Genomic DNA, 26,754 nt, shown 5'->3' on the forward strand with positions numbered 1-26,754 from the left:
GTACACATGTCAAAACATCATGTTGTACACTGTAAATGGAGGCAATCTTTACTCAGGGTTTAAAAGTGAATTGGGGGCTGGGGATATGGCTCATTCAGTAAAATGCTTCCCCAAAATAAACATTAAAAAGCCAGGTTTTGTGACATGCACTTGTGACCCCAGCACAGGGGATACAGAAACAGGCAGATAGATCCCAGGAGCTCACTGGCTGGAAAGTATGGCCTTATTCACCTGTGCCAGGTCCCAGTGAGAGACCCTGTCTTTGAAAATCCAGGTAGATATCTCCTGAGGTAGTTGTCCTCTGGCCTACACACATACACACACACACACACACACACACACACACACACACACACACACACACCTGAGCACACATTAAACAAGTACACACCTGCATATACACACACAAAATGAATTTGTACTTTTCAAGTTAGTGAAAATAAAAAGAAATTGTTATTATTTTTCTTTCTCCAGAAATCCTTGATAAACTTGGTTCTTGGGATTGTGGTCACAATCAGTTGCTAATCGTCTTCTATGTAGACCATGTTGTCTTCAGGGAGAGGTGGTTCTTATTCTCTCCCAACTTGCAAGCCTTCACAGTGATGCTCAGTGTTCTCTTTTGGGGGAGTAAGAACCTTTTTATGATAATCCCTAAGTGCATTTGACATGACTTAGACTTGGCCCCTATGCCATGCGATAGAACTTGTTCCAACCTCATTTTACATTTCCCACCCAAACTCCATACATAAATGTTTCTCCAGAAACTACTGGGTTATTTTTTTGCGGGGGGGGGGGGGGGGAATTGAGGAAACCACAGGCTGAGAATGAAGAACAGTGCCTGACTCCCATCTCTGGATCTCCACAGGACAATGAAGAGTGCTAAGCCCCATGATAGTCTATTATGTATCAATATATCCCCCAGTAAGTGTTCCCCATAATTTTTAAAATTGAACTATTGGGTTAGGTCTAATTTCCCTCTGGTAGATTGGCCTCAAACCCGATTGGTCAGCATCAGTTACCCCCACTATTGCACCCGTGGGACATCTTGCCTGGCAGTTCAGTGTTGTACCATAGCACACAGGGTCTTATGACTTCTCCAGTGGCCTACATAGCACTTTCCAGTAGGTGAGAGCTAGCCAGCAGGGAGGAAGCCTCCAGCTCTGTGAGAGTCATTGAAAGAAAAAACATGCACAGTCTTTTATTCTGTTCAAACTTTAGTTCTTGGTTGACTTTAATAATTTTGTTCAGGGCAACTAATTAAGTAGTGCTTGTGGGAAACCTAAAAATGCATGTTCAGGAATGTGTGCTGGCACAAAGAACAAGGGACCATTCTCCAGGAAGACTTTAAAGGCAGGTATGGTTTCATTCTTGTGTTGTTGGTCTTGGAAATGATCCTCATGGTTATCAACAATAGCAAGAACAGGGACGGTTTGGGGGCAGCATCTACCTTCTACCTGTTTTTCCAGTTTGTATTTGAATGTTGGGTATACTGGCCTTATGTGTAATTTGGTTACCAGGGCTGGAAAGATAGCTTTGCCAGCGAAGGGCTTGCCATGTAAGCATGAAGACCTGAGCTTGGTTCCCAGAACCAGTGTAAAAACCCAGGCATGGTGCCACATGTTTGCAGTCTCAGTTCTGCGGAGGCAGAGACGGGCTTACGGGCCAGCCACCCCAGCCTAACCTGCTAGCCCCAAGTCCTAGCAAGAGGCCCTCAAACACCAAAGAGGTTCTCAAGACACAAAGTTGATGGCTCCTGAGGAACAACAATGGAGATTGATCTCCATATACACATGCTCATGCATACAAGCACGTATACCTACACACACATGAACACACACGACAAAGAGAAGAGTAACCTTACCTAAGTGTGCCTTCCTCACAGGCTCATTGCTGCAGGTAATACCATGTTCAGTAGACTCTCTCAGAAAGGCCCTCTCTGTGGTGATATTTTATTTGTGCACCCCAGTAAAACTTATCTGGGGATCAGAGAACAAAGACTGCCACCAAATTAGACATAGAGGTCAGGCATGGTGGCACACACTTTTAATCCTATTACTTTGGGGGGCAGAGATCTTCTGGATCTCTGTGAGTTCAAGGCCACACTGGAAACAGAGCCAGGCAGCCATGGCATATACCTTTAATCCCAGCACTTGAGATCTCATGCCTTTGCTACCAAGTATTTGGGAGCCTTTAATCCCAGCACTAGGAAGGAAGGGAGATGTCAGGGCACAGAAAGGTATATAAGGCGTGAGTAAACAGGAAGTCTTGCTATGGAGGCTGAGGAGTTGGTAAGGTAAGGTTGGCTGTGGCTTGTTCTGTTTCTCTGATCTTCCAGCTTTGTTTTTTTTTTTTTTTTTTTTTTTTTTTTTTTTTTTTGTGTGTGTGTGTGTGTGTGTGTGTGTGTGTTTAAGACCGTTTAGCAATTTGTCTTACCCCTCTCTGTTATTTGTATCTGTATTTGGGGCATATCACCAGGCACCACATAAATATGAAGTGGCCTGCTTATCGTCTCATTTTAGACACATCCTAAATGTTCGGAATGCAGGGGTTCCATAAACCATTTCCTGGAAACGTTAGAGTCGGTAACCCTTAAGAAAAACTATTCTCTTCCTATCTCCAAAGAGAACTGGCTCCATTAATCTTTGGTGACTGAATCTAGGGCTCTCATTCTTGCCTCCTGTTAGCTTGACAGATGCCAGTGGCTTCCTCCTAGGTAACTCATCTTCTACAGCAAGAGCATGGAGACTTGGCTTTGGGGTTCCCTGGGTAAGGAAAGGAATTTCTTACCCACACGTCCCATAACTGGGATGTGGAAGACTCCTCCATGGAGCCCTGGTGACTGGTGGCACATTCATCCTGCTGGCCTGTGGGACCGCCTTAAACCTGCAGGCCCAGCCCTACCCATTGCATACCACAGCCAGTGTCTCCCATTGCATACCACAGCCAGTGTTGCCCATTGCATACCACAGCCAGTGTTGTCCATTGCATACCACAGCCTGTGTCTCCCATTACATACCACAGCCTGTGTCTCCCATTGCATACCACAGCCAGTGTTGTCCATTGCATACCACAGCCAGTGTCTCCCATTGCACACCACAGCCAGTGTTGTCTATTGCATACCACAGCCAGTGTTGCCCATTGCATACCACAGCCAGTGTCTCCCATTGCACACCACAGCCAGTGTCTCCCATTGCACACCACAGCCAGTGTTGTCCATTGCACACCACAGCCAGTGTTGCCCATTGCATACCACAGCCAGTGTCTCCCATTGCATACCACAGCCAGTGTTGTCCATTGCATACCACAGCCAGTGTCTCCCATTGCATACCACAGCCAGTGTTGTCCATTGCATACCACAGCCAGTGTCTCCCATTGCATACCACAGCCAGTGTTGTCCATTACATACCACAGCCAGTGTCTCCCATTGCATACCACAGCCAGTGTTGTCCATTACATACCACAGCCAGTGTCTCCCATTGCATACCACAGCCAGTGTCTCCCATTGCATACCACAGCCAGTGTCTCCCATTGCATACCACAGCCAGTGTTGTCCATTGCATACCACAGCCAGTGTCTCCCATTGCATAACACAGCCAGTGTCTCCCATTACATACCACAGCCAGTGTTGTCCATTGCATACCACAGCCAGTGTCTCCCATTACATACCACAGCCAGTGTTGTCCATTACATACCACAGCCAGTGTCTCCCATTGCATAACACAGCCAGTGTTGTCCATTGCATACCACAGCCAGTGTCTCCCATTGCATAACACAGCCAGTGTTGTCCATTGCATACCACAGCCAGTGTTGCCCATTGCATACCACAGCCAGTGTCTCCCATTGCATACCACAGCCAGTGTCTCCCATTGCATACCACAGCCAGTGTTGCCCATTACATACCAGTGTTGCCATCATCACTGCTCTATGTCAGATGCGCAGCCTGGAGAAAGAGAAGGGGAACTGAGATGCCACCTTGCTGGACAAAGCTCCCACAGTATATTGCTCCGCCTGTAGCCTGCCAGACACTGCCTGGGGGAAATGACTTGAATTCAGAGAGGATGCATTTAGGGAAGGTAGGGGGCAGGTGCTGGTTACAGTCTTCTTCACTTTCTTTGGGGAAGTGTACCTACCTGTGAGCTTCTGTTTCCTGTCTGAGAGGGGAGATAATGCCATCAGCTTCCCAGTTTGAGCTTAACTGCTGTACAAACCACTCTGTTAATGTTATCATGTGTAATTCTCAGGCCACCATATTAATGTTATTCATACCTCATTAATTCTTATACCAGCACCAAACAGTAGCTCTTGTTATCCCCATTCCACAGACGAGAACCCAAGTCAAGGACCTGGCTCAGAGTGACAATGTCATGTGACTAAGGAGTGTCAGAAAAGGAGGTCCCATTTGGCTGTCTCTTGACACTGGCCACTGTGAAGAGATCTGAACACTTGGGTTGCTGTGCGGGCAAGAGAGCAGGAGACAGAGTGCTCGGAAGCTTGCCAGGCCCTTAGGAAGCTCAAAGAGACATCTTCTCATTATTGCCCAGAGGAGGGGAGAGCAGAGGTTGGGTCACAAAGGGGGACACAGAGGGAACAAGCAGGGACTCCTTGGGAGGAACTGAAGTGGCCACAGTAGGTGGGATGAAGCCTGAGCAGCCATCCAGCCCCCAAACAAGCAGACTCAGCTGGAAGAGTCAGCAGGGGACCTCTCAGCACTCTGAAAAGGATGCCAGGGGTTTGCTTCCCAAATACCGCTAATGGTTCAGGTGCATTTTCAGTCAGATTTTTGGAATAATTCCCAGCACAGGTGTAAATGATTCAGGGCCTGTCAGTCCCAGCTGGGCCTGCCAAAGAGAAGCCGGTGTCACACTTTACCAAGGACTGGCAAGGATTTCCTTTTGTTGTAAATATGTGTGTGTGTGTGTGTGTGTGTGTGTGTGTGTGTTGTGTCCAGTGCGTGTGTAGTCACATGCATGTGGAGGCCAGAAGACAACTCTGTTGTCATTCCTCAGGAGGCCTCTGTCTTGCTTTGTCAGACTGGGTCTCCCACTGGCCTGGAGCTCATCAAACAGGGCTGGGAAGCCAGAGAGCCCCCAGGGATCCACTAGTCTCTGCCCCACAGCTCTGGAATGATAAATGTTTATGGTCATACCTGCTTTTAAAAATGGGTTCTGGGGCATTGAACTCAGGTCCTCATTTTTGCAAGGCAAACACTTTACTTCCTAGCCCAGGGCACAGGGAAATCAAGAACTCTCAGCCTTGCTTCTTCTATGTGTTTTCTAACTGTTGGGTGTTTCACCACTGACCTACAAGTCTTTCCTAGGCTACATCCACAGCCCCAGAGAGCAATGGCGCTGGCAGATGGGGTGACAGTGGGGGGCCCAAGATGGACTCCACTTATACACATGCCATGTCCATCATAATAGCTTCCAGAAAGAAAATCGGATTTTCTTCTAGATTTGTTTGTTTGTTTATTTGTGGTGCTGGGAGTTGAACAGAGGGTCCCATATATGCTAAGCAAGCACTCTGCCTCCCAGCTATCCATATTCCCAGCCTCTTCTAGGCATATTTCAACAGTCACTGTTGGTGGAGTTTGTAGGGGCTGTGCCTGTCTTCCAGCAGCTCGAGGGGCCCTCCTTCTCAGAGAGGCCCGGCCATCACCAAGATGGGCTGTCACACTTAAGACACATCAGCCTCTGCTGTCACAGGTGCTCCCATCTCTGCTGCGGGCCCAGCTTTGTCACTTAGGCATCAAAAGGGCTTTAACAAAAGAGCAAAACTCTTGGCAATAATTACGCTCCTTCAAAGGGGAGCTGATGCTGAAACAGACGCGAGAGGTGGAGAACATTCAAAAGAGCAATTTGCTCTGCGCGTAATTTTCGAGTATTCCTCTGTGGTTATTTGCTTTTAGAGAAGAGCAGGCTCTTTGAGAGAGGCAGCTCCCGATGCTTGATCCCGCCATGAAGACTTAATCCTGCACCCTTAGAGCCCCGTGGAACACGGGGCAAGCGCTCTCCCTGTTCTCCTTTCTCGGCACAGGGAAGCAAGCCTGCACCTTGTTTTCAAGGAAGGAAGACATGGAGAGAAATTGGCATTGGCGGTGTGTGAATTCCCAACCCCACCTCACCCCCCCCACCCCTGACCTTTTCGCCTTGATGAGAGCAGTCCCCCATCTAGAGAGCCCTTTTCTTTGGGGCTTTTCTCCTGTTTGGACCAAACACATGCCAAAAACACAGCGGAACAGTTTATTTGGTGCATGATTTCAAAGAGTTTGGTCCACACTTGCTTGGGCAAAGCATGGTGCCTGGAGAACATGGTTATTCACCTGGGCACAGCCAGGAAGCAGAGAAATAGGAACAAGGAGCTAAAATGAAATATGGTCTCAAGGACATATCCCAGGGGCCCACTTCCTCCCAGCAATCCACCTTCCACAGCTCCACAGCTTCCCGATAATCTATTCTTTCCCTTTTGTCTTAGTTTGCTTTATGTTGATCTAATAAAACACCATGTTAAATAAGCAACTGAAAGGGTTTATGTGCCACATCCCCTTAACACATCCCAACAGCAGTCTATTATGAGAGGAAATCATTGAAGGAACTCAAGCAGGAACCTGAAGGCAGGAACCGAAACAGAGACCACGGAGAAGCACTACTTATTGGCTTGCCCTCTATGGCATCCTCCACCTGCTCTCTTATACAACCCAGGACCACCTGTCCAGGGATGGCACCACTCACAGTATGCTATGTCCTCATACATCAATTATTAATCAAGAAAATGCCACCTAGTGACTTTCACTACACCTTGCTTCAATGTGTAGAGCTGGTAGCTGAGGACATCTATCATTTTCTCATTTGCCATTTATATTTATCATTCCTGAAAAACCACAACCAAAGTCAACAGCCACCACAATAATAGCTTGGGGCAGCCTCTTTCACCTCCTTACCTAACTATGAACTTCATAGAATCCCTTTAAATATCAGTGGTGTCATATCTGTTTTACGGATGGGGAAAGAAGTGATGAGCTTGAGGGAATGGAATCAGGGACAGACCCTCCCACTGCTACCCAGGAGGCCCTGTGCGATTGCCTAGGGTGTCTCTGTGCTAATGCAGAATACTGTGATCACTTCTCCTTGTGCTTGTTTGTGTTGTAGCTTCCTCTCAACTGTAAGCATGTTCTGGCAAGAGAATGAGGTGTCTTCTCTATAGACACATAGGATTTTAACTGCTGTGCACACCCCATTCTATTTCCAGTCTCCAGGCACTCAGGGACTGTGCTGGGAGATGAGCACATCTGAGTTCACATCTCATTTCCACTTTGATCAGAGACGAGCAGTGTGTCCCTGGATGCATGTCCATCTCTACTGCTCTTCCAATAGCCCGGAGGCTCCCTGAAGTTTCTTTGCTGCCATGAGCCACACTGCCTGGGACACTCACTCTGCACCTATGCCTGTGGGGGAAGAATCGTAGAGCCCCCAGGCTGTCTCTGGTGACCGCTGTCTAGAATGAGTCTTTCTTTCTCAGTTCCTTGTTAAAAGAATCGAAGAAGCACAACTAACAAAGAAGGGATTTTATTTAGAAGCAAAGTGGATGTGCAGAGAGGGTCCACTGCACAGGAGCAGAAGTCTCTGAGCAAGCATGAGTTCAAGACCCCCTGGTGACTACCTGGGAGTTCCTTTTGTGGGTCCAGGAAGAGGAACAGTTAGTTTTTTTTGGGGGGTGAGGGTGGTTTTCTGTTCTGATTGACAGACTTGGGTTGTATAAGCCTTTGTTCATGGTACATACCCTTTCCCATGATGCATCAGAATGTCATCACATGCATGCCTAATCATGCATCGGCATGGAATGGCAAATACAGGGTTTTCCCTACAAGTTCACTCAAAGAACACAGTTTGTCTTACCACACATACACAGAAAACCAGGCCAGGCTGGAAGGACCCACTGTCTCTAGTTGTAAAATATGTTCTAAGACATGCATGGCTGGGTTGCTAGGGTTTTGTGTGTAGCTTGATGCAGGTGGGGGTCTCAGGTTGCTTTCTTGGGAAAGGATATATGTGAAGCAGAAGCCAAATAGGGTTCTGGGAGGCTAAGCTGCCCCTATATGTGTCTGCCTCCAGACCAAGCCCAGATTAGGTATGCTGCCCACCCTAGAGGGCAAGTAGATCAGCAGACATGAGGATGACATCTCCTCCTGGGTCACCTGCAAAAGTGGCCAGTCATCTCCTTCTGAACTGTCACTGTCTTCCAGGTGAGAGAGCTGTCTGTCTTTGCAAGGTGACACCTATCCAAATTTTTATTTGCTGCTGTTAAGTAGGTAGCTGCAGACAGAGCTGCATGCATTGTGGTGGGTGGTCTACAAGTGAGGCTTGCCTATTCCCAGGCATTCTACAAAACAACAGACCAGCTTTACCCATTGACTACACCATTAGACCTCATCACCCAAGGGGATATGGATATCTCTTTGATGCAGTGGCTGTAGCTCCCAGTGTGCCTTGTGTGTGTGTGTGTGTGTGTGTGTGTGTGTGTGTGTGTGTGTGTGTGTGTATGTGTGTGTGTGTGCAGGCATTCATGCATATGTGTGCACATGCCTATAGAGACTAGAGGTTGATGCTGTTTATTTTTCTTAATTGCTTTCCACCTTATTTTTTTGAGATAGCATTTTTTCCCCTAGACCTAGAGCTTGCTGATTCCTATAGACATACTGTCCAGAAAGCCCTAGGGATCCTCCTGCCTCTGCCTCTCCAGTGCTGGGATTACAGACCTACTCTGCTGCACCCGGCATTTGTACATGGATTTTGGGGATCAAGCTTGGGTCCTCATGTTTGCAGAGTAAACACTTTACTGACTGAGCCATCTCCCCAGGCCCCTGCTGTGTGCCTTCCCTAGGAAGTGTTGTACAGTATCCATAAATAGTCACTCGATAGTTAAAGGATTCCTTCCTTGCCTGCGTTCTAAGCACCAAAATATATTTGCCAGTTCCTACAAGAACAGACAGGACAAGTAGGTGAACATGAGTGCCTGCATATTCCCTTCATGTCATGCTGTTGGTGGATACATACTATTTTTTCAGACTCAGTGATTGAAAAGTGGCGACTATTGTGGGTAAGACAAAATGTGTATCTGAATTATTTAAAATATGAAGGATTTTAGGGAATAACCAATTCAGAAATTCCACCCCACAATTTACCTCCACTAGCATCTATACCTAAAGAGTTGGCAGTCAAAACAGAACTGAAGAGTGGTGAATTCATATAAATGTAATTGTATCCTTTCTGTATTCCCACTACTATGAAATGAGCTATGTCTGCCATAGAAAAAGACTCCTGCATGGATACATGGAAACATTTTGCAAGGTGCCAGCCACTTACTGGGGAATTGTAGTTGAGTTTCCTGTTATGATTGCTGGTTTCCCCATGTCATAACAAATCAAGTGGTATTCCTTGTCACTAGTGTCCTCCTTTACTGGGAACAGTATGTCCTTCATAAAAAACCACAGCTCTCAGACTCATTGGTGCCTTTCTTCTCATTGCTAACATTGCTGCAGGTAACACTGGGGCTGGGAGCCTAGGCTTCATGCATGCTAAGCGCATGCTCTACCCTTGAGCCACACCCCAGCCCCTCACTGGGGGATTCTAGGCAGGGGCTCTACCACTGAGCCACCCCCCAGCCCCTCACTGGGGGATTCTAGGCAGGGCCTCTACCACTGAGCCACACCCCAGCCCCTCACTGGGGGATTCTAGGCAGGGGCTCTACCACTGAGCCACACCCCAGCCCCTCACTGGGGGATTCTAGGCAGGTGCTCTACCACTGAGTAACACCCCAGCCCCTCACTGGGGGATTCTAGGCTCTACCACTGGGACACAACTTAGTCCCTACACTTGCTTTTTGTATATAATGTACTTCCTGGGCCTGGCAAGATGGCTCAGTTCTTAAAATCACTTAGTGATTACACAGAGGATCCAGATTTGGTTTCCAGAACCCACATGGCAACTAACAACTATCTCTAACTCCAGTTCTAGGGGATCCTTTGCCCTCTTCTGGCTTCCATGGGCACCAGATACACACATGGTGCACATACATACATGCACACAAACACTCAAACACAATTATAAGCAAATCATAATAAAAATATATATCTTTATTATGTTCTCCCCCACTTAGAATCAGTGATTGGCTAGAAGTTTTCCTGTGTTCCACCCACTGCCACAGCTGCTCAGACCCAAATAAACATACAGAGGCTTATGTTAATTACAAACATGGCCATGGCCTATGGCTCAAGCTTCCTGCTAGCTAGCTCTTATAACTAAACTCAGCCCATTTCTATTAATCTATATGTCGCCATGTGTTCCGTGGCTTTACCTGTGTGCCGTTATCTGCTGCTCACTGGACAGTGGGATGGCGTCTCCCCTGCCTCTCCTTTCTCCTTTCACTATCTCCCTTGGATTTTCCCACCTGGCTCCATCCCGCCCTGCCATAGGCCAACAGCTTTATGGGGTCATATTCACATATTCACAGTGAACAGAAAGACATCCCACAGCAACTGGCAGCGAGTATTTACCTCTTAACTAAGTAAATGCATCACTCTAGTACCACAGCCTTTTACCCAGGGTCCAGTGCTTCACAAGCCCTAAAACTATTGGAAGCAATTTTAGTTCTTGTAATTACACAACCAAGACAAGTTCATCAGTCCAAAGCTGGCTGTTTTGAACTTGCTATTACATGGTAGGACTCAGGATCCAAATCACACTCAAAACATTGAGCCTTGGAACCAGCCCATTAAATGGTCATTTAGTTAAAATGGAGCCTATTTCAAACACTTTTTTAAAAGAGTTTATGAACAGCTTTTTTTTTCTTCACATTTTCCTACACTATTTCTTTGACTGCACTTGAGGGTCAATTGAAACTAATCAAATACTTCTTTAACATTTATATGTTACATCATGTTTTGACAGTCCATGACCAAAGTTCTTATTTCACTGGCCTCTATGACATTTTCCTCATAACTTACAAAACAGTGCTTACCCTAGCATCCTAGCGTCTGTTGAGAATGGCCAAGACCAGAATATTTACAGGTGAGCTGGGGAGACAGCCCACTTGGTGAGGTGTTGGCCATGCAAGCATAAAGACCTGAGTTCAGTCCCCAGAGCACACACAAAAAAGCTGGGTGCAGTGGTGTGTGATGGTATTGCTACCTTGGAGAGGTTAAAAATAAGCAGATCCCAGCGGTTTGGTCGCCAGCCAATCCAGCCCAATTGTCAAGTTCTGGAAAAACCAGAGACCCTATCTCAAAAGAACAAGGTGTACAGCTCTTGAAGAATGACTCCAAAGGCTAGAGTCTGCCTTTTACACACACATAAAGAAACATCTCACACACACACACACACACACACACACACACACACACACACACACACACAAAATCAGTCAGTCAGTCAATAACCAACAACAATATTTATTGGTGGTCTAAGATGATTTACCTTGTCATGGAAAACAAATAATAAGCTCTGTTGTAGGTTCTGAAAACCACTTTGGCACATGCTCAGAACCCCTGATTGGCCCACCAGCTCCTCCAGGAAAGGTGATTAGGGAGTGTGTCCTGTGTGCACATAGGTGAGTTCAGGCTCTGTACTATGAAAACATGTGCTCTCTCAGCTTACTCTCCCTTCCACTCAGACCCAGGCCTGGGAACCCAAATGGTTGCTCGCTAAATGGTGAATCGGGGTATTTAATACCTTTTCTTTACCTTCCTGGTCATTGGGTGCCTATAAGGTGCCCAGTGGGCTGTTTTCACCAGCCACAAGTCCAGAGCCTTGGGAATTACTGCATCAACATCATATCCCTGAACGCAGGTAGTGTGCTGTGACATTGGGATGGTGACTTCCCTTGGACCTTGACGAGTGAAGCAAGAAGCTCAACCAGAGGTTCCCACATGTGGAGGCTTAACCAGAGGTTCCCATATGTGAAGGCTGTCCCCAACATCTGACTATCCACTTCTAGTGTCATTTTTCTCCAGTGTTTTGTCGTTGTTGATGATGATGTTGCTGTGTTTTGTTTTGTTGGGACGGTCTCATGTGGCCAGGCTAACCTCAAATCACTATGTGGCCAAGGCTGACCTTGAACTTCTGATCCTCCTGATCATCTCTCTGGAGTGCTAGGATTACAGATGTGGGTCACCAACCCTGTCCTATATGAACCCAGAGCCATGTGTGCTAGGCAGGCATTCTGCCGATTGAGCTACATCCTCAACTCCTTGAACAAACAATATTTTGATCATTGTTCCTGGTCAGAAACCCCAAGTAGCTCCTCCATGCCTTGAGTTTCACCTTTTCTGAAACAGTTATTCTGTCTGACACCTCTGCAACAGGCTAAGGTCAAGTGAAAAATGATCGGAGGTACTTGGGAAGTGCCCGCTGGAAAGTGGACTTCTTTACAGACCTGTGACACTGTCTCTGTTCCTGAACCCCATGTGTTCAGGACAACAGATCAGTCCCTGGCTTCTGAAAACACTTCCTGCAGTTCGAGTTTACACCTGAATGACCCTCTGACTTGCTCTCTATGAACCCTGCATTGTAGTTTTCTCAGTACCAGCTCTATCGGCTGACACTGGAGTGAGGTGTTTTTTTTTTTTTCTTCCTCTTGCTACTTTTATTACAAACTCACTGAATTAGAAATAAGAATTCTAAAGTTTCATTTTTAAAGTGTGGAATGAAGGTAGTGGAAGACTAAAGACATAATTTTATTTTATTTTTTTTAAAAATACATACATTTATTGCGGTAAAGTTAAGGGAAAATCTCTCTGGCTGAACACTATAATTTTCCTGCAAAGTCAATGCAAGTTTTAAATGAGTTCTTTGGAATTATGTTATAATAAAGCTGAGCCGTTCCTATTACGGGCAGAGTATTAAACTCTGCTCCCGTAATCACTGAGCATGCCCTCTGCACTTCTTTTCAACACCAGCCGTTCTTCTGATAACCAAAGTGATGTGCGTGTTTGTTGTAGGGAGATTGGAAAATATTCAGAAATACAGGATTCAAAAGAAAATGGCTTACATTCTTCCCACTCACAGACCAAGCACATTTTCATTTTATGTCCACACACATAAAACGACATTCCTAGGATTTTGCTGTATGCCCAGAAGACAAGCTGCCTTACAATTCTGGATGGATGTGACCATGGAAGGCTGTTTGGAGCCTGTTTCTGCACTCTATCCACTTCTAGTCACAGGAACTCGGACTCGAGCAAATTCGACATCAGGGGACATGGGGTAACCTTGTGAAGCAGGCAGTGCAGAGCTGTGTCTGAGTTCCGTTCTGTTGCTGTGACAAATACCATGACCAAGAGCAACATAGGGGAGGCATGGGCTCGATCTGACTTACAGATTACGTCTGTCATCGAGGGAAGTCAAGGCAGGAAGTGAAATGGGAACTTGAAGCAGAAACCATGGAGGAACACTACTTCTGGCTGGCTCTCCGGATCATGCTTCTTTAGCTCTCTCATACAATCAAGGACCACCTGCCTGGGGAATCTTGCCTCCTATGGTAGGCTGGACCATTCTGTATAAGTTCACAGCCGAAACCATTTCCCATAGACCAGCTGATTGGACAGTGCATCGATCATGACTCCTTTTTTAGATGACCCTGGGCTGTGTCAGGCTGACAGAGCTAACTAGAATGGATGGAGTAGGTTACGGGATGAAGGGTTCTGTGGGCCGGGGAGATGGCCCAGTCTGTAAAGAGCTTGTCATGAAAACATGAGGGACTGAGTTCAGAACTTACCATGGTGCACACTTGTGATCCCAGCACTGGTGAAGTAGAGACAGGAGGATCCCTGGGACTCACTGGCTAGCCAGCTTAGCCTGATCAGTTAGTTACAGATCAATAAGAGAACCCATCTCACTAAACCAAGGTGAATGGTGCCAAAGGAACAACACTCAGGTGTCATCTTGCCTCTACATGCATGAGCATGTATACACTTCCATGTGCATCTACAATTACACATGTACCTGCATGTATGCATACACACCAACCTCAGAACCCAAATCATCAGCTTCATGCTATCCCTATGTTTCCCAATAGCCATAAAAAGTGCCACTATGGGTACCCAGGACCATCAGCCTGGGCACTGGAGAACACAGGCACCTCTGGAAGCCAAGCCACAGACCAGACCAGCAACTGCTCACTGTGGCCCACCGTCTCTACAAACTGATTAAAGTCTCACAGTGCGAGGAGCCAGGCTGATGGTGCACTTGGTTAAGTGCTTGTGTTCAAGCACAAGGACCGGAGTTCAGTCCCCAGAACCCATGTCAAAAGCTAAGCAAGATGGTGCACGACTGTAATTGCAGTACCGTGGGCACAAGCAGGCAGGTCCTGGGGGGTTAATGGTCAGCTGGTCTAGCTGAACCGGTGAGTCTCAGGTTCAGTGAGAGATCCTGTCTCTACCCAACATCATCAACCTCTGACCTCCACATGCACGTGTACAGATGTGTGTGCATACACCCTCTACACTCATGTACATACCTACACACACATGTACTTACAGCAAAACACACACACACACACACACACACACACACACACACACACACGGGTGAGTGTACACAAATGCACACCTATTACGGCAGACATCAGGACGTAGCATCGAGATAGATGTTTGTAGATATTTTACTTTTATTTCACAAGTCAGTTTCTTTCGTATAAATTCTCTACATGGAAATGTTTCATAGAGGGAGAAAGAATAGCCTTCTGTGGAATTGCTTCTTCTATTCAAATGCCATTTTTGTGGCTGTCTTTTTAAACAATACATAAGTTTTATTTTTTAATGTTAGTCTTGAACATGTACAGAAATCAAAAAGTGAAAGAAAAGAGCTTTAAAAAACCTTAATGGATATAAAACTTACTGTTTTTGTTTTTTATATACTTTTTAATTTTCAGTAGCCTTGAAACACTGTGGTAAATAATATAGAGAATTAATGAGCATTTAAAAATGACTAATTCTGAGAAATAATAGGCATACTTAAGACTAGTATGCTAAAAATCAGATGTGAAAGCAAAAGTTATATATTCAATTTTTAAATTATGCTATTAAATGTATAACTTCATGTGTAGTAAATATTCATATTTAATTTTAGGTGCCAGTGTAACATATACTAAAATAAAATGGAACAATTTCTATGCTTCTATAAAAGAACCTATAAAGCAGTCATAAATAATTATAGTAAAACTCTTTTTGAAATATTTTTATGGGACGAAAAATTGAAAACTTCCTAATAGGGAAATTTTCTTAAATGAGACATGAAATAAGTTAGCCATAGAGACCTAAAATGTAATACGCCCTGTGGGAGCCTGCTGAGCAATCACTCCTTAAGATAATTTTATACAATGTAGAAAAACCAGGAGGTTTCTGGAAAAAAATCTCTCCACAAGGTAAAAGGAGGGAGAGATGATTATTACCTTTGAGTCCTCGGGAGAGACGACTGCCTTTCCTGGCTCTGGGAGGGCTCTGCAGGTCAGAGAATGAACACGCAGGCCCCTTCCCTGTGGGGCTTGGAAAGAAGAGAGTGTGGGTTCATGCTGTGTAGCAGGGTCTGACTTGTAAGCCAGAGATCATGTAACTCATATTTACTGTGTGTATATGTGTGTGTGTGCATGTGCATGTGTGCACATGTGTGTATAGATGTGTGCATGCATGCACGTGTGTGTAGACACGTGTGCATACATGAGTGTTGGTGCGTATTTTTGTGTGTGTACGTGCATGCATGAGTGCATATGTGTGTTTGTGTGTGTATGTGTATAGACACATGTGTGTATACATGCATGTGTGTCTATTAGTGTGTGTGTAGATGCATGTGTGCATGCATGTGTGTGTTTGTGTATAGATGCCTGTGTGCATTACATGCATATGTGTGTTAGTATGTGTATTTGTGCATGTGCACGTATGTGTGCATATGTGTATAGACACATGTGTTAGTGTATGTATATTAGTGTGTGTGTATATATGTGTGTGTGACTGTGTGTGTATAGAAGTCAGAGATAAACCTTGGGAGTCCTTGTTTATTTGAGACAGGGTCTCTTACTAGATCCTGGATTTACTGGTTGGCTGGGCTGGCTGGGCAGTGAGCACCAGGGATCTATTTGTATCTTTCCCAGCACTGGGATTACAAGCAAGCACTACCACACCTTGCTTTTTACATGCGTGCTGAAGACCTATCTCAAGTCTTCATGCTTGTACAAGAGACACATAACACACTGGGCTGTCCCTCCAGCTGCACATTTGCATTAAAAAAATTCTTTTAACAAATCCCACCTCCCCATTGACTCTTCAAACTAGCCAGAGGTCTACAGACTAACAGGAGGAAGGATCCAGGGCTTCCTGTAAGAAGTGGTTTGGGTCTGTGGATGTTATGACTTCATTGGCTTCCTCCCTTCTAGATAAATATCACAGTGAGAAGTCTTTCTGCGATCTAGGATGTTAGTGTTTGTCTTGATAGAATCTGGACTCCTGTAGGAAAAGGGCCTCTGGCCTGCTTGTGAGGGGCGTTATCCTGACTGCACTGACATGGGAGACCTGCCTACTGTGGGTGGCAGGGTTCCCTGGCTGGGAAGTTCCCTGGACTGTGCAGGTGGGGAAAAACCCTGAAGAGCAGCCTGTTCTTGCTCTGCTTCCTGACTGAGGACCACCAGCTGCTTCTGCTTCCTGTTGCCTTGCCTTTTCTGCCATCATGGACTTGACCTTCGAATTATGAGCCAGAATAAGTCCTTTCTCCCTTAAGCTGCTTTCATCAAAATATTTTCTCACAGCAACAGGGAGAGAAACTAAGGCAGATGTGATCTAGAAGTACTCATCTGTGTGGAGAAGGCCTTGTCTCACCTCTGACAGCAAGCTGCTCTGTGACCTTAGCAGGCAGGCAGGGCTCCAAGAAAGGGTGTGTGGATCAAATGTACCTCAGGGTTCTTTTCTGCTAAAACTGGGATGTCTGGGGAGGACTTGGTCATTAATTCAAGCACATCCACTCTTTAGGCCAGCATAGTTATGAGTGTAGCCCATCATAAAATCATAAACTTAGTTCAAATATTTTTTTTAACTTTTTTTGGAACTCAGTCACACAGTTTCCAAGTATACATTTTGTAGATGATAACGTGTGTCAGCCAAAGTGTCAAAAGCTAGACAGGTGCTACTGTTTAATTGCTCCTTTGTACAACGAGATGTGGGGGTGCAGAAAGGATGGGTGTGCACTCCATGGCTAGTAAGGATGGGACGGCTTAAACAGAAGCAGTCAGCCTGCAGCCCGCGGCATCTCTCCTATGCCCGTCAGTCATAGGAAGCTCCAGTGAGTGAGGTTTCCGAGGTGGCAAAGGGCACGAGAGTCACTTGGCACAGAGCAGTTGGTGGTCCAGCCCTCTGCTGACCTAGAACAAGAGGGTGCTCCCCTGGAACTTCTAACAGGCAGTATTTGAATTCTCAGGAGCCTCTGTGTTAGTCCCTGGAGGTGTGTGTCATCTTCCTTCCAGTCAAGAGTTAGTTCAGACGGAGAGCTCTTGAGTTGGTAGAGTGCTGCCCCACCAAGAAGGCACAGCCACAAGCTAGCTGTGTGTTGCTTTTGTTTATTTATTCCTTCTTTTTATTTATTTTTTTGAGGGACTCTGGAGGGTATAAGTGTGCAGGTGTGTGTACATTCCTGTGAATGTAAGGCTGAAGGTCAACTTCAGCTATCATTCCTCAGGCTCTGTTCCATCTTGTATTTTGAGATAAGAGCTCTCACTGGCCTGACACTGAGTAGGGATGGGCTGGTATCTTATTTACTTTTTTATTGCTGTGGCAGAACACTATGGCAAAGGCAACTTATTAAAGAAAGAGTTTAACTGGGGGCTTGGTTATAGTTTTAGACATGACCATCATGGCAGGGGATGGAGGGGTGGCAGGCAGGCATAGAGCTGGAGCAGTAGCTGAGAGCTTACATGTTGAGACAACAACCACAAGACAGAGAGAAAGGAGGAGGGGGCTAACTGAAGATGTTATGGGCTTTTGAAACCTCAAAGCCCACCCCCAGTGACACACCTTCTCTGACAAGGTCACACCTCCTCATCCTTCTCAAACAGTTCTACCAACTGGGGACCCAGCATTCAAACATAGGGGCCTATGAAGGCCATTCTCATTCGAACCAGCACAGCTGGCTGGCCAGTGAGCCCCAAGAGTCTCTCATCTCTGCCTACTCAATGCTGCGATTACAAGCATGGCATCACACCCAGCTTTTTCACATGGTTTCTGGAGATTGTACTCAGATCTTTGTGCTTTCAAGACAAGTACTTTAGTGACTGAGCCCAGGTTTGGGTCTTTATTACTATATAGTTGGCCTGATGAGTTAATTCTTTGTTCCATTCCCTTAAGTGGCCTTAACACTGTCTTGTCTCTGAAACAGAGCCATCACATTGGAGAATCAGTTGGTGATCCTTGCTACAAAAGAGAGTGATGCTGGGGCTTACTACGTGCAGGCTGTGAACGAGAGGAACGGCGAGAACAAGACAAGCCCCTTCATCCACCTGAGCATAGCACGTGAGTTTTGGAAATCCAGCTGATGGTCCTGAAAGAGAGTCTTGTGTGGTGGGATGCCATCCAATGCATCTTCTTTCTCTGGTGTGGTTTATGGTTTAATATTGATCAGTTGTTGATAGTTCAAAGGGCTTCGGAGTGATTGATTCCTTTGACTGGTTTGCAGATGATAGGAATTTTATAATTTTAACCCCAGATCTTACTTGTTTTGCGGGCTTAAAAATGTTTGTTATTTTTGTCCACTGCCAATATCATTGTTTTAACAACTTCTTCAGATTGTACCTATGGGTTTTATTTGAGACTAAGATGTGGGTTATATTCTGTTAACCTAAGAATAACAATCTTGAGAAAGAGAAAATGTACATATACAGCTATGTTTAAATTAGCGATATTTGGGGCCAGCAAGATGGCTCAGTGGGTAAAGGAGCTCGAATCCTGATGGCCTAAGTTCCTAAAATCAGTTCCCAGGCTCATGTGGTAGAAGGAGGGTACTGATGTCCAGAAGTTACACACACACACACACACACACACACATACACACGCACGCACGCACGCACGCACGCACACACGCACGCACATACACACACACATATCATGGCATGAACTTTTAAAAATTAACAGAATTTTAAAAGGTAGGTTTAGTGACCAAGGCTTGTCATCCCCCAATCAGGAGACTGAGACAGGAGGATTACAAATCCTGTTGCCTATTACCAAGTGAGCACTAATCCAACTTGGACAATTTATAGAGACACTACCTCAAATTTTTGAAAGGCGGTGTCCGAGCGTTATTCGTTGCTCATTTCTCACTCGACTCAACTAAATACACACAAGTTGCAGTGACAGATCCAGTTTATTTAGGGAAGTTATAGTTCGAAGAAAAACTTTAAATATTTGGACTTTGAAATTTTACCAGCAAAAAAGTTCATTCAGAAGAATGGGAAAAATAACCCCAAGTATGAACTGTGAGCTATACCAGCTTCCAACATACATGTCAGAGGCATGGCCTCCCATGTTGGCAGTGTGCCCTTTCATGGTATGAGACACTCGAGAACATGACAGTGGGGAACAGTCTGGGGAGGTGAATTTCAGAGTGTTATCCCGGCACATGGCCATGTTATCTGTGGATTTTATCTTCCTGAATACACTTGGAGGCTTGCGGGAAGTGGTTTTCTGTGTGTGCTTTTTGAAATGTATGGGGTGAACTGTAGTGTTTGCTTTGCTAGAGGGGGCAGAATGCTCAGGGAGATGTCTGCCTTAAGCACTGGGTGCTGGTTCTGAGGGATTGAGGGAGTGTGTCCTCAGATACCCGTTACATCCTGACAAGTGAGCTGCATGGCTCTGCTGTGAATCCACCATCAGCTCTTTTTTAATTCTTAAGTTGTGTGTGTGTGTGTGTGTGAGAGAGAGAGAGAGAGAGAGAGAGAGAGAGAGAGAGAGAGAGAGAGAGAGAGAGAGAGAGAAGCCTGGCCAGAACCCAGCTTTTCACTTGGGTACTAGAATTTGCATTTCAGATTCTCCTGATAGTGCAGAAAGCGCTCTTACCCACTGAGCCATCTATCTACCCACTTCCTCCTCTTTTTAAGGCAGGTTCTCTCACTCACTGATTCAGCTAGACTTGGGTGATCCTCAGGGATCTGCCTGTTACCACCGACCCAGCACTGTGCCTTGGAGATCCTGTTTCCGTGTCCAACCTTTATATGTGGCTCTGGGTGATAGAATTAAGGGCCTATGCTTGCCCAACAAGCACTTTACTGACAGCCATTCCTCCAGCCCCTCAGAGCCTCCTTAATTCTGAGGAACTGAGTTCTCCTCCCCAGATCATAGACCAGGCAGACTGAGGATTAGTCGGGCCTTTTAATGCACGTTGATTGGATGGAGCGTCACAACTTCCCATGTGTGATATTCTGCTGCTGGAAGAACTGCCGTTGTTGAGAGCCAGAGGAAAGTGAGCACGACTGACCAAGACGTTTTCAGTGGCAATAACAAGAGACAGAGATTGTATTACCAAGGAGCTCCTGATTACTGCTAATGATTGCCCAGTTTTATAACTAGAGGCATTCATTCTGTTCAGCAAATCTGATTTAGCACTCGATTGTGATATACATAGGATAATGATGGCCAAAGAGAGTGGCATTCTGGCTCAGAAACAAGGAAACCAGCCTTAGCCTGTTAGAAGAAGTGGGGAAATGATTGCTCAACAAGTTCTGGTTCACATAATACTTCTATTCCAGATTCACAAAATGGTTAGCACACTGACTTCCAATGGTCTATTCTGACCTGTGGTAGAGAATAGAACTAATACAGTGTATTTTCCAAGTCCCTTCTGAATGCAATACTGTGGCAGTAGATAATTGGAATATGTAAAATTTTTGCAATAATTTCAGCTCTACTCCAACCAAAAAGTATATAAGAAGCCACTCATAAATATTATAATTAACCAACTCACATCTCATTCCCTTATAAAATATTATCTTTTCATTGGCATCAGGTAAAACATTTACAGTTGAGCTATAATGAGATTGGTTCTGAAGACTTTGTTGTGTTAGGTAAAACCCTGCATTCTGTTCCTTTGTGTAGTCTTCCTTTTTATCAAAACCAGATATGGTGTGGGAAGGGAGGAGGGGGAAGGACTGGTCTTATTTTAATTCTTAGGTGAACCTTCCCCTGACACATCAGACTTAGCTAAATGTTAAATGGAACCAATTATGCATTTTCCCAGTAGAAGTTCTATTTGGAAAACCTCTAAAGATCAGAAGCCTTGATAAATCTACAAACCTCTCAAGGATATGTGCTTAAATGTGGCTGCCGGTGTGTCACACAGTACCGTGTAAGTGGGAGCTACATCTTGGGATGGGCATGTAGCATCCCATGAGGCCTTGAAGCATGATAGGCCCATCACCCCCTGGATGCTTTATGGAATAAGGCGTTCTCAAGGGCCATTCACATTTTTATTGAACTTGGGGGCAGGGGAGGTGCTCCAAGCCACGTTCAGCCCCCAATCCTCAATATGTCAATTAAAAGAATCAATTAATTGCAGAAGGCAGAAAAAGGGATGTTTGTCCAATGTGGCCACATTGGGAAGAGGGGCAAAGCTAACCCCATCTCCCCAGGTCCACCTTTGGGGGGTCCTGAAGTGAGATTGAAGACTGATTTAATAGAAGGGCCAAGGAAATGCACAGCTAAGCAGCCCTGGTCAAGGTGTAGTGTCCCCCCCCCACACACACACACACACACACGCTGTCTGAGCTTCCGACTCATACTGGTAGGTGTTCTGACAAGAACTGTACAATCTCTTTCTGGAGACAAGCTCCGGCTCTGCTTGGACCTTTCTGCCTCTATAGAATGTCTTCATCTCTGCCAGGCCCCTTAGAGCAGCACAGCCAAGGTGTGCTGTGTCTACAGCCTCAGATGTCTGTTTTGTATTTTCCTGAGGTAGGCTTTTGTGAGGATACCACAGGAGAAGGTTGACAATTTAAAAAACAAAAAGCCAGCCAGTGTTCCAGAAGAACCAAAAGGTATTTCAGCCAATTAGCATTTAGTGAATATAGATGTTTCCCCACCCCTTCTTGTCTAGAGAATAAAGTAAGGGACCTCGGTGTAGTGGGTGTGCATGGTCCAGTGCTGGGGATTAAACTCTGGAAGGATCGTACTACAATTAGCTAAAAAATGAATTACCACTGGTTCCACCTCTCCTTTGCTATAATATAGGGATAGAGGGAGGGACAGGGTTAACCTTGTCTCTGTTTCTAAATAGTGTGCTGTCACCTGCTAACAGGAGACGTTTCCAGTGGTATGTGTGCCTGTGTGTGCATGTGTGCACATGTGTGTGCACGTGTGTGTGCATGTGTGTGATATTCATGTGTACACATGGAGGCCATAGGTGGTTGTCTTCCTCGGTTCTCAATCTCATTTTTAGAGACAGGTTTCTAAGCTGAACTGGAAATCAGCAATTAGCTGGGCTTGCTGGTCTACCTGTCCAGCACTGGCGTTAGACACTATACCTTACAGACACTATACCCTTGCCAGGCTTTTTATGTGGGTTCTAGAGTATTTGAACCCAGATGTTCATGCTTGGAAGGCAAGTATTTTACCAACTGAACCATCTCCCAAAGCACAGTGGCTGAATATTTTGGCTGCACTTGAAGCCATTGGGAAGCAAAGGATAACTGTGTATGGATAAAAATAAACTTTTAAAATGCATGGAGTGTTAGAGCTGAAACATGGTCCCCTAATGGGACCACACGCTGTGCCATGCCTATTTAGTGGATGGCATTATTAGGTATCAACATTTCTCCCCTTGTGTGTGGTTAGGAAGACAGTGTGGCATGGGCTGTGTAGGTATTCCAGTCTGGAAGGAAAGAGTCCTGTCACTCCACCCAGGCTCCCAGCACAGCCTTGCTGACTCACTGGGGCAGACTTACTTTTGACATTCTAACATGACCTAAGCCACCAGATGTTAAGGACATAGGGGGCACGGGAAAGCATCCCACATGAATTTTTCATAGCTAGCTCCCACAGCTCAGGTGCACACCCAAAAAAAGAATGGGCTGAATTTGCCTGGAAGTAGACATTTCCATTCTGAGGTCAGACCCAGGCAAGCTTTATAAACCTGTCAGCCTGCTTTGCCCTTTCATTTTGAAAAGTTTACAACGAGTTACCTTCTGCGTATTGGCTCTTCCACACTGAATTAATATGTGAATGGGAGTTTCCTCTAAAAAAAAAAGAGAGAGAAGAAGAAGAAGCCTACAGTTAGGAGATAGGATGGGTTCTGCACAATGATTAATCAATCATTGTTTAAAAGCCGTCGTACGTACTTTCGACACATCATCACTTCTGACCCAATATTCAAAATGTCCAGTGTAATGAGATTCTCTGTGAGGGATGAAGCTCAGATTAAACCAGAAATGACTGCCTCTCTCCTTCCTGCTTTCTTCACCTCTTTCATTTTAATGTCTGCTCTTCAAACAACATTTCCAGATAGGCTATCATTTTAGCTGATCCTCCTTCAGGCTGACAAACCCGGCTTTTAATTCTGAAGCCCACTTAACATTCTTTTGTCCTCTATCATGCTAATTTAACGGCAGCCTCATAGATGGTTAGTAGTTGAAAGCGGGTTCCCGAGAATAATGTCTTTGCACAGTCATCCGAGAGGACTGCCCTGTAAAACACGGCTTTTTGTGTGCCCGGATGAAATCCTATCTTATTTTCCTCATGCTTTTAATATTAAAAGGATGAAAGGGAGCAGGTGTAAGCCTTTGAATGGACTCTGGCATGGGTTGGCTTCCTAAAGCAATAGGAAGCATTTGAAAATTGTCTCTCCAAACCAATGCAGAGACCTTGGGTCTTCCATCCAGGTTGAGCCGCTTAGAATCCAGCCGCAACTCCGTAGGGCACATGATGCTTTGCTGCCAGAATTCTCAGAAACATAAGTCAGAAGTGTTCTGTGTCCTGAGGTCAGCTGTCTAACCACATAGCTAGCTAGGTACCTCACTTGTTCTACCCAGCAAATGCTGCGCCCTCCTTGCAGGTGCTGATAGGCAGAACCAAGACCCACCTTCATGGTCTCCAGAGTCCTTCTGTGGACCTATGAGGAAAGAAGCTGTGGTAGATCTGCAGAGATGACTCAGCAGTTAAGAACACTCACAGAGAACTTGAGTTCTGTTCAGGCACCCACGTCTGACAGCTCACAACTACCTGTTAACTCCATTCCAGGGCATCCAGTGCCCTCTGTGAGCTCTATATGCCGCCTGCACTCACACACACACACACACACATGCAGACACACAAACATATACATACTTGAAAGTCAAGTCAAGGAGGAGAAGGAGAAGCAGCTCTGAGGGCTGAGGATGTAGCTCAGTTGGGACAAGGCTTACGCAGCATACACAAAGCCCCCGGTTTGATCCCCAGTACCATATAGACTGAGCCTGGTAGTAAAGTATCTGTGATCCCAGTGCTCAGGAGGTGGAGGCAAAAGGATCAGATGTTCTAAGTCATCCTCAGCTACATAGTGAGTTCAAGGCCTACCTGGGCTACGTGAGAACATCCAAGAAAGGAAAAAAAATCCCGAGCATCTGTCCCTAGTATAGGAATACTTATTTAACCATTAGCTACAACATTCACTGATCTGAAGGAAGCCAAATGTCTCAGGTGTCTTGCTGACCCTGGAAGCTTCATCCTGCACCACACTGTTCTCTAGGCATCTTCCCCATGGCAACTTCATTCTGTCTTGATGTCTCATGGATGAGCACAGTGAACTCTTGGTAAATGGAAGCCTTTACTTTACTTGGTCTTGATATTATTGAACTGTTTGGCCAAATGCTTATGCCATGTGGTTGTTCCCTGTGAATGTGGCCTCCAAGTTCAGCATGGCCTCTGTGGTAGCATCCCAAATACCCCAAAGCTATGGTTTCTCCCCAGGAATACTTTTATATCCACTGTTCATGCTTTCATGCTGTGAGAATTCATTCAGTTCAACAAAATACACAAGTCCACAAATCTCCTTCTTCCTGGCAAAGGTGAAACTGTAGCCTTTTGCAAAGTCACAGAAGCACACAGAGTTGTGAGGACATCCTGCCCACTGGCTCACCATGTGGTCCCTTGGGATAGCTTGTATACAGAGTTCAACTTCAGGTCACCCAATTAAAGGATGCAGTCTATATGATCATTACGGTTAGCACAAGTATTCTACTTATGTTCTCAGCTAAAATGTAAGTTAAAGCCACAACAAATATTTTGTTTCTGAGCCCCATGTGGCATAGGGCTGAATGGATGAATGGGTGCATAGATGCATGGATGGATGTTGAGTGGGTGGGTGGGTAGAGGGATGAATGGATGGAGAGTTGATAAATGGATAGGTGGATGGGTGAATAGATGGATGGATGGATGGATGGGTAGATGGACAGATGGATAGGTGGTGAGTGGGTGGGTGGGTAGATGGATGAATAAATGAATGGGTAGAGAGTTGGCAAATGAATAGGAGAGTGGGTGGATGGATGGACGAATGGATTGGTGAGTGAAGTTAAAATAAGAGGCTAGGTGATGATACTCACCAATACTTCAATATCAACAAAAAGACCTTGAGTGCCAGGGCTGTAATTCAGTGGTAGAACACTTGCCTACCATGTATGATACCCTAAATTCAAATTCTAGCCCTATCCCCCCTACCATCACCACCAAAGAAAAGAAGGTAAAAATGACTTCAAGTTTCATTGACAATACTTTAGGGCTTGGGAATTTGGCTAAGTTGGTAAAGTGCTTGTCAGAAGAGCTTGAGTGCATGAGTTCAGATCCCCAGCATCGACATAAAAAGCTGAGCATGGTAGCATGTGTGTGTGCATAATCCCAGTGCTAGGGAGGTGGAGACAGGAGAATCACTATTGTTCTCTGGCCTGCCAATCCAGCTGAATTGGTGAGCTCTAGACCAATAGAGACCCTGCTTCAAAACACAAGTTAGACATGTCTCCTGATAACACTTGAAGTTGACTCTGACACCCACAAGCACAAACACACAGATATGCACATTCACACTAATGGGAAGAACACTACTGTAGCGATAACACCCGCGCTACCACCACCCGTTCACCATGTCCGAGCGAGGGGCTGTGGATTGAAAAACAGAGACAAAGACAGCAGGTCACTCGCCTCAGCAGAATGCCAAATGCCAAATGCTGTTTATTGAAAAAGGGAGGAAACCTTAAATAGTCTTACAGCACAATGGGAGAACCCCAGAGGGCAGAAGTTCGCTACAGAACTTCTACATTCTTGCATCTAAGCTGTTAATGCCCAATATGCAGGATACACAAACAAGGAACTTCCCTTAAGCATTCAGGAGGGTAGATACCAGCAGGGAATTAGCATAGGGAGGACATCTGGTCAAGGTGCCCAAGCAGGCAATGGCTTTACTCAATATGGGAGGAGACTAGGACCCTACACACTACATGCTCTTCACTGCTGAGCCAAGTCCCCAGCCCCTGTGATGCACTCTTTGATTGAATGTTAGAAATCATATCAGTAACTCAGGGTGAGAGAAGAGGTTTGGTTTTTGCTTCTTCTTCTTCTTCTATTTTTTTTTTTTCTTTCCAAGACCATATGGTCCCTGGGTGAAATGTAAATTCACATACATACTACTTCAATGGCTGTGATGAGTGATCAATAAAATACTTTGAGTCAGTAAATATAACAAATTAGGATAAAAGTGTAGAAGGAAAGGGATG

The 26,754-nt window shown here is 45.4% G+C and overlaps 1 protein-coding gene across 2 annotated transcripts in view; it reads left to right on the forward strand.

Annotated features, from left to right (window-relative positions):
- Sdk1 (sidekick cell adhesion molecule 1) overlaps positions 1–26,754 on the forward strand; it is a 968,286-nt gene that overhangs the window by 521,908 nt on the left and 419,624 nt on the right. For both annotated transcript variants that reach the window (XM_006990740.4, XM_076560415.1), the window contains one exon: positions 18,408–18,541. In XM_006990740.4, the coding sequence (XP_006990802.2) occupies positions 18,408–18,541 (134 nt within the window). The remainder of the gene's footprint in view (positions 1–18,407; positions 18,542–26,754) is intronic.

This window comes from Peromyscus maniculatus, chromosome 23 (genome assembly GCF_049852395.1).
Source record: "Peromyscus maniculatus bairdii isolate BWxNUB_F1_BW_parent chromosome 23, HU_Pman_BW_mat_3.1, whole genome shotgun sequence".
Taxonomy (NCBI): domain Eukaryota; kingdom Metazoa; phylum Chordata; class Mammalia; order Rodentia; family Cricetidae; genus Peromyscus; species Peromyscus maniculatus.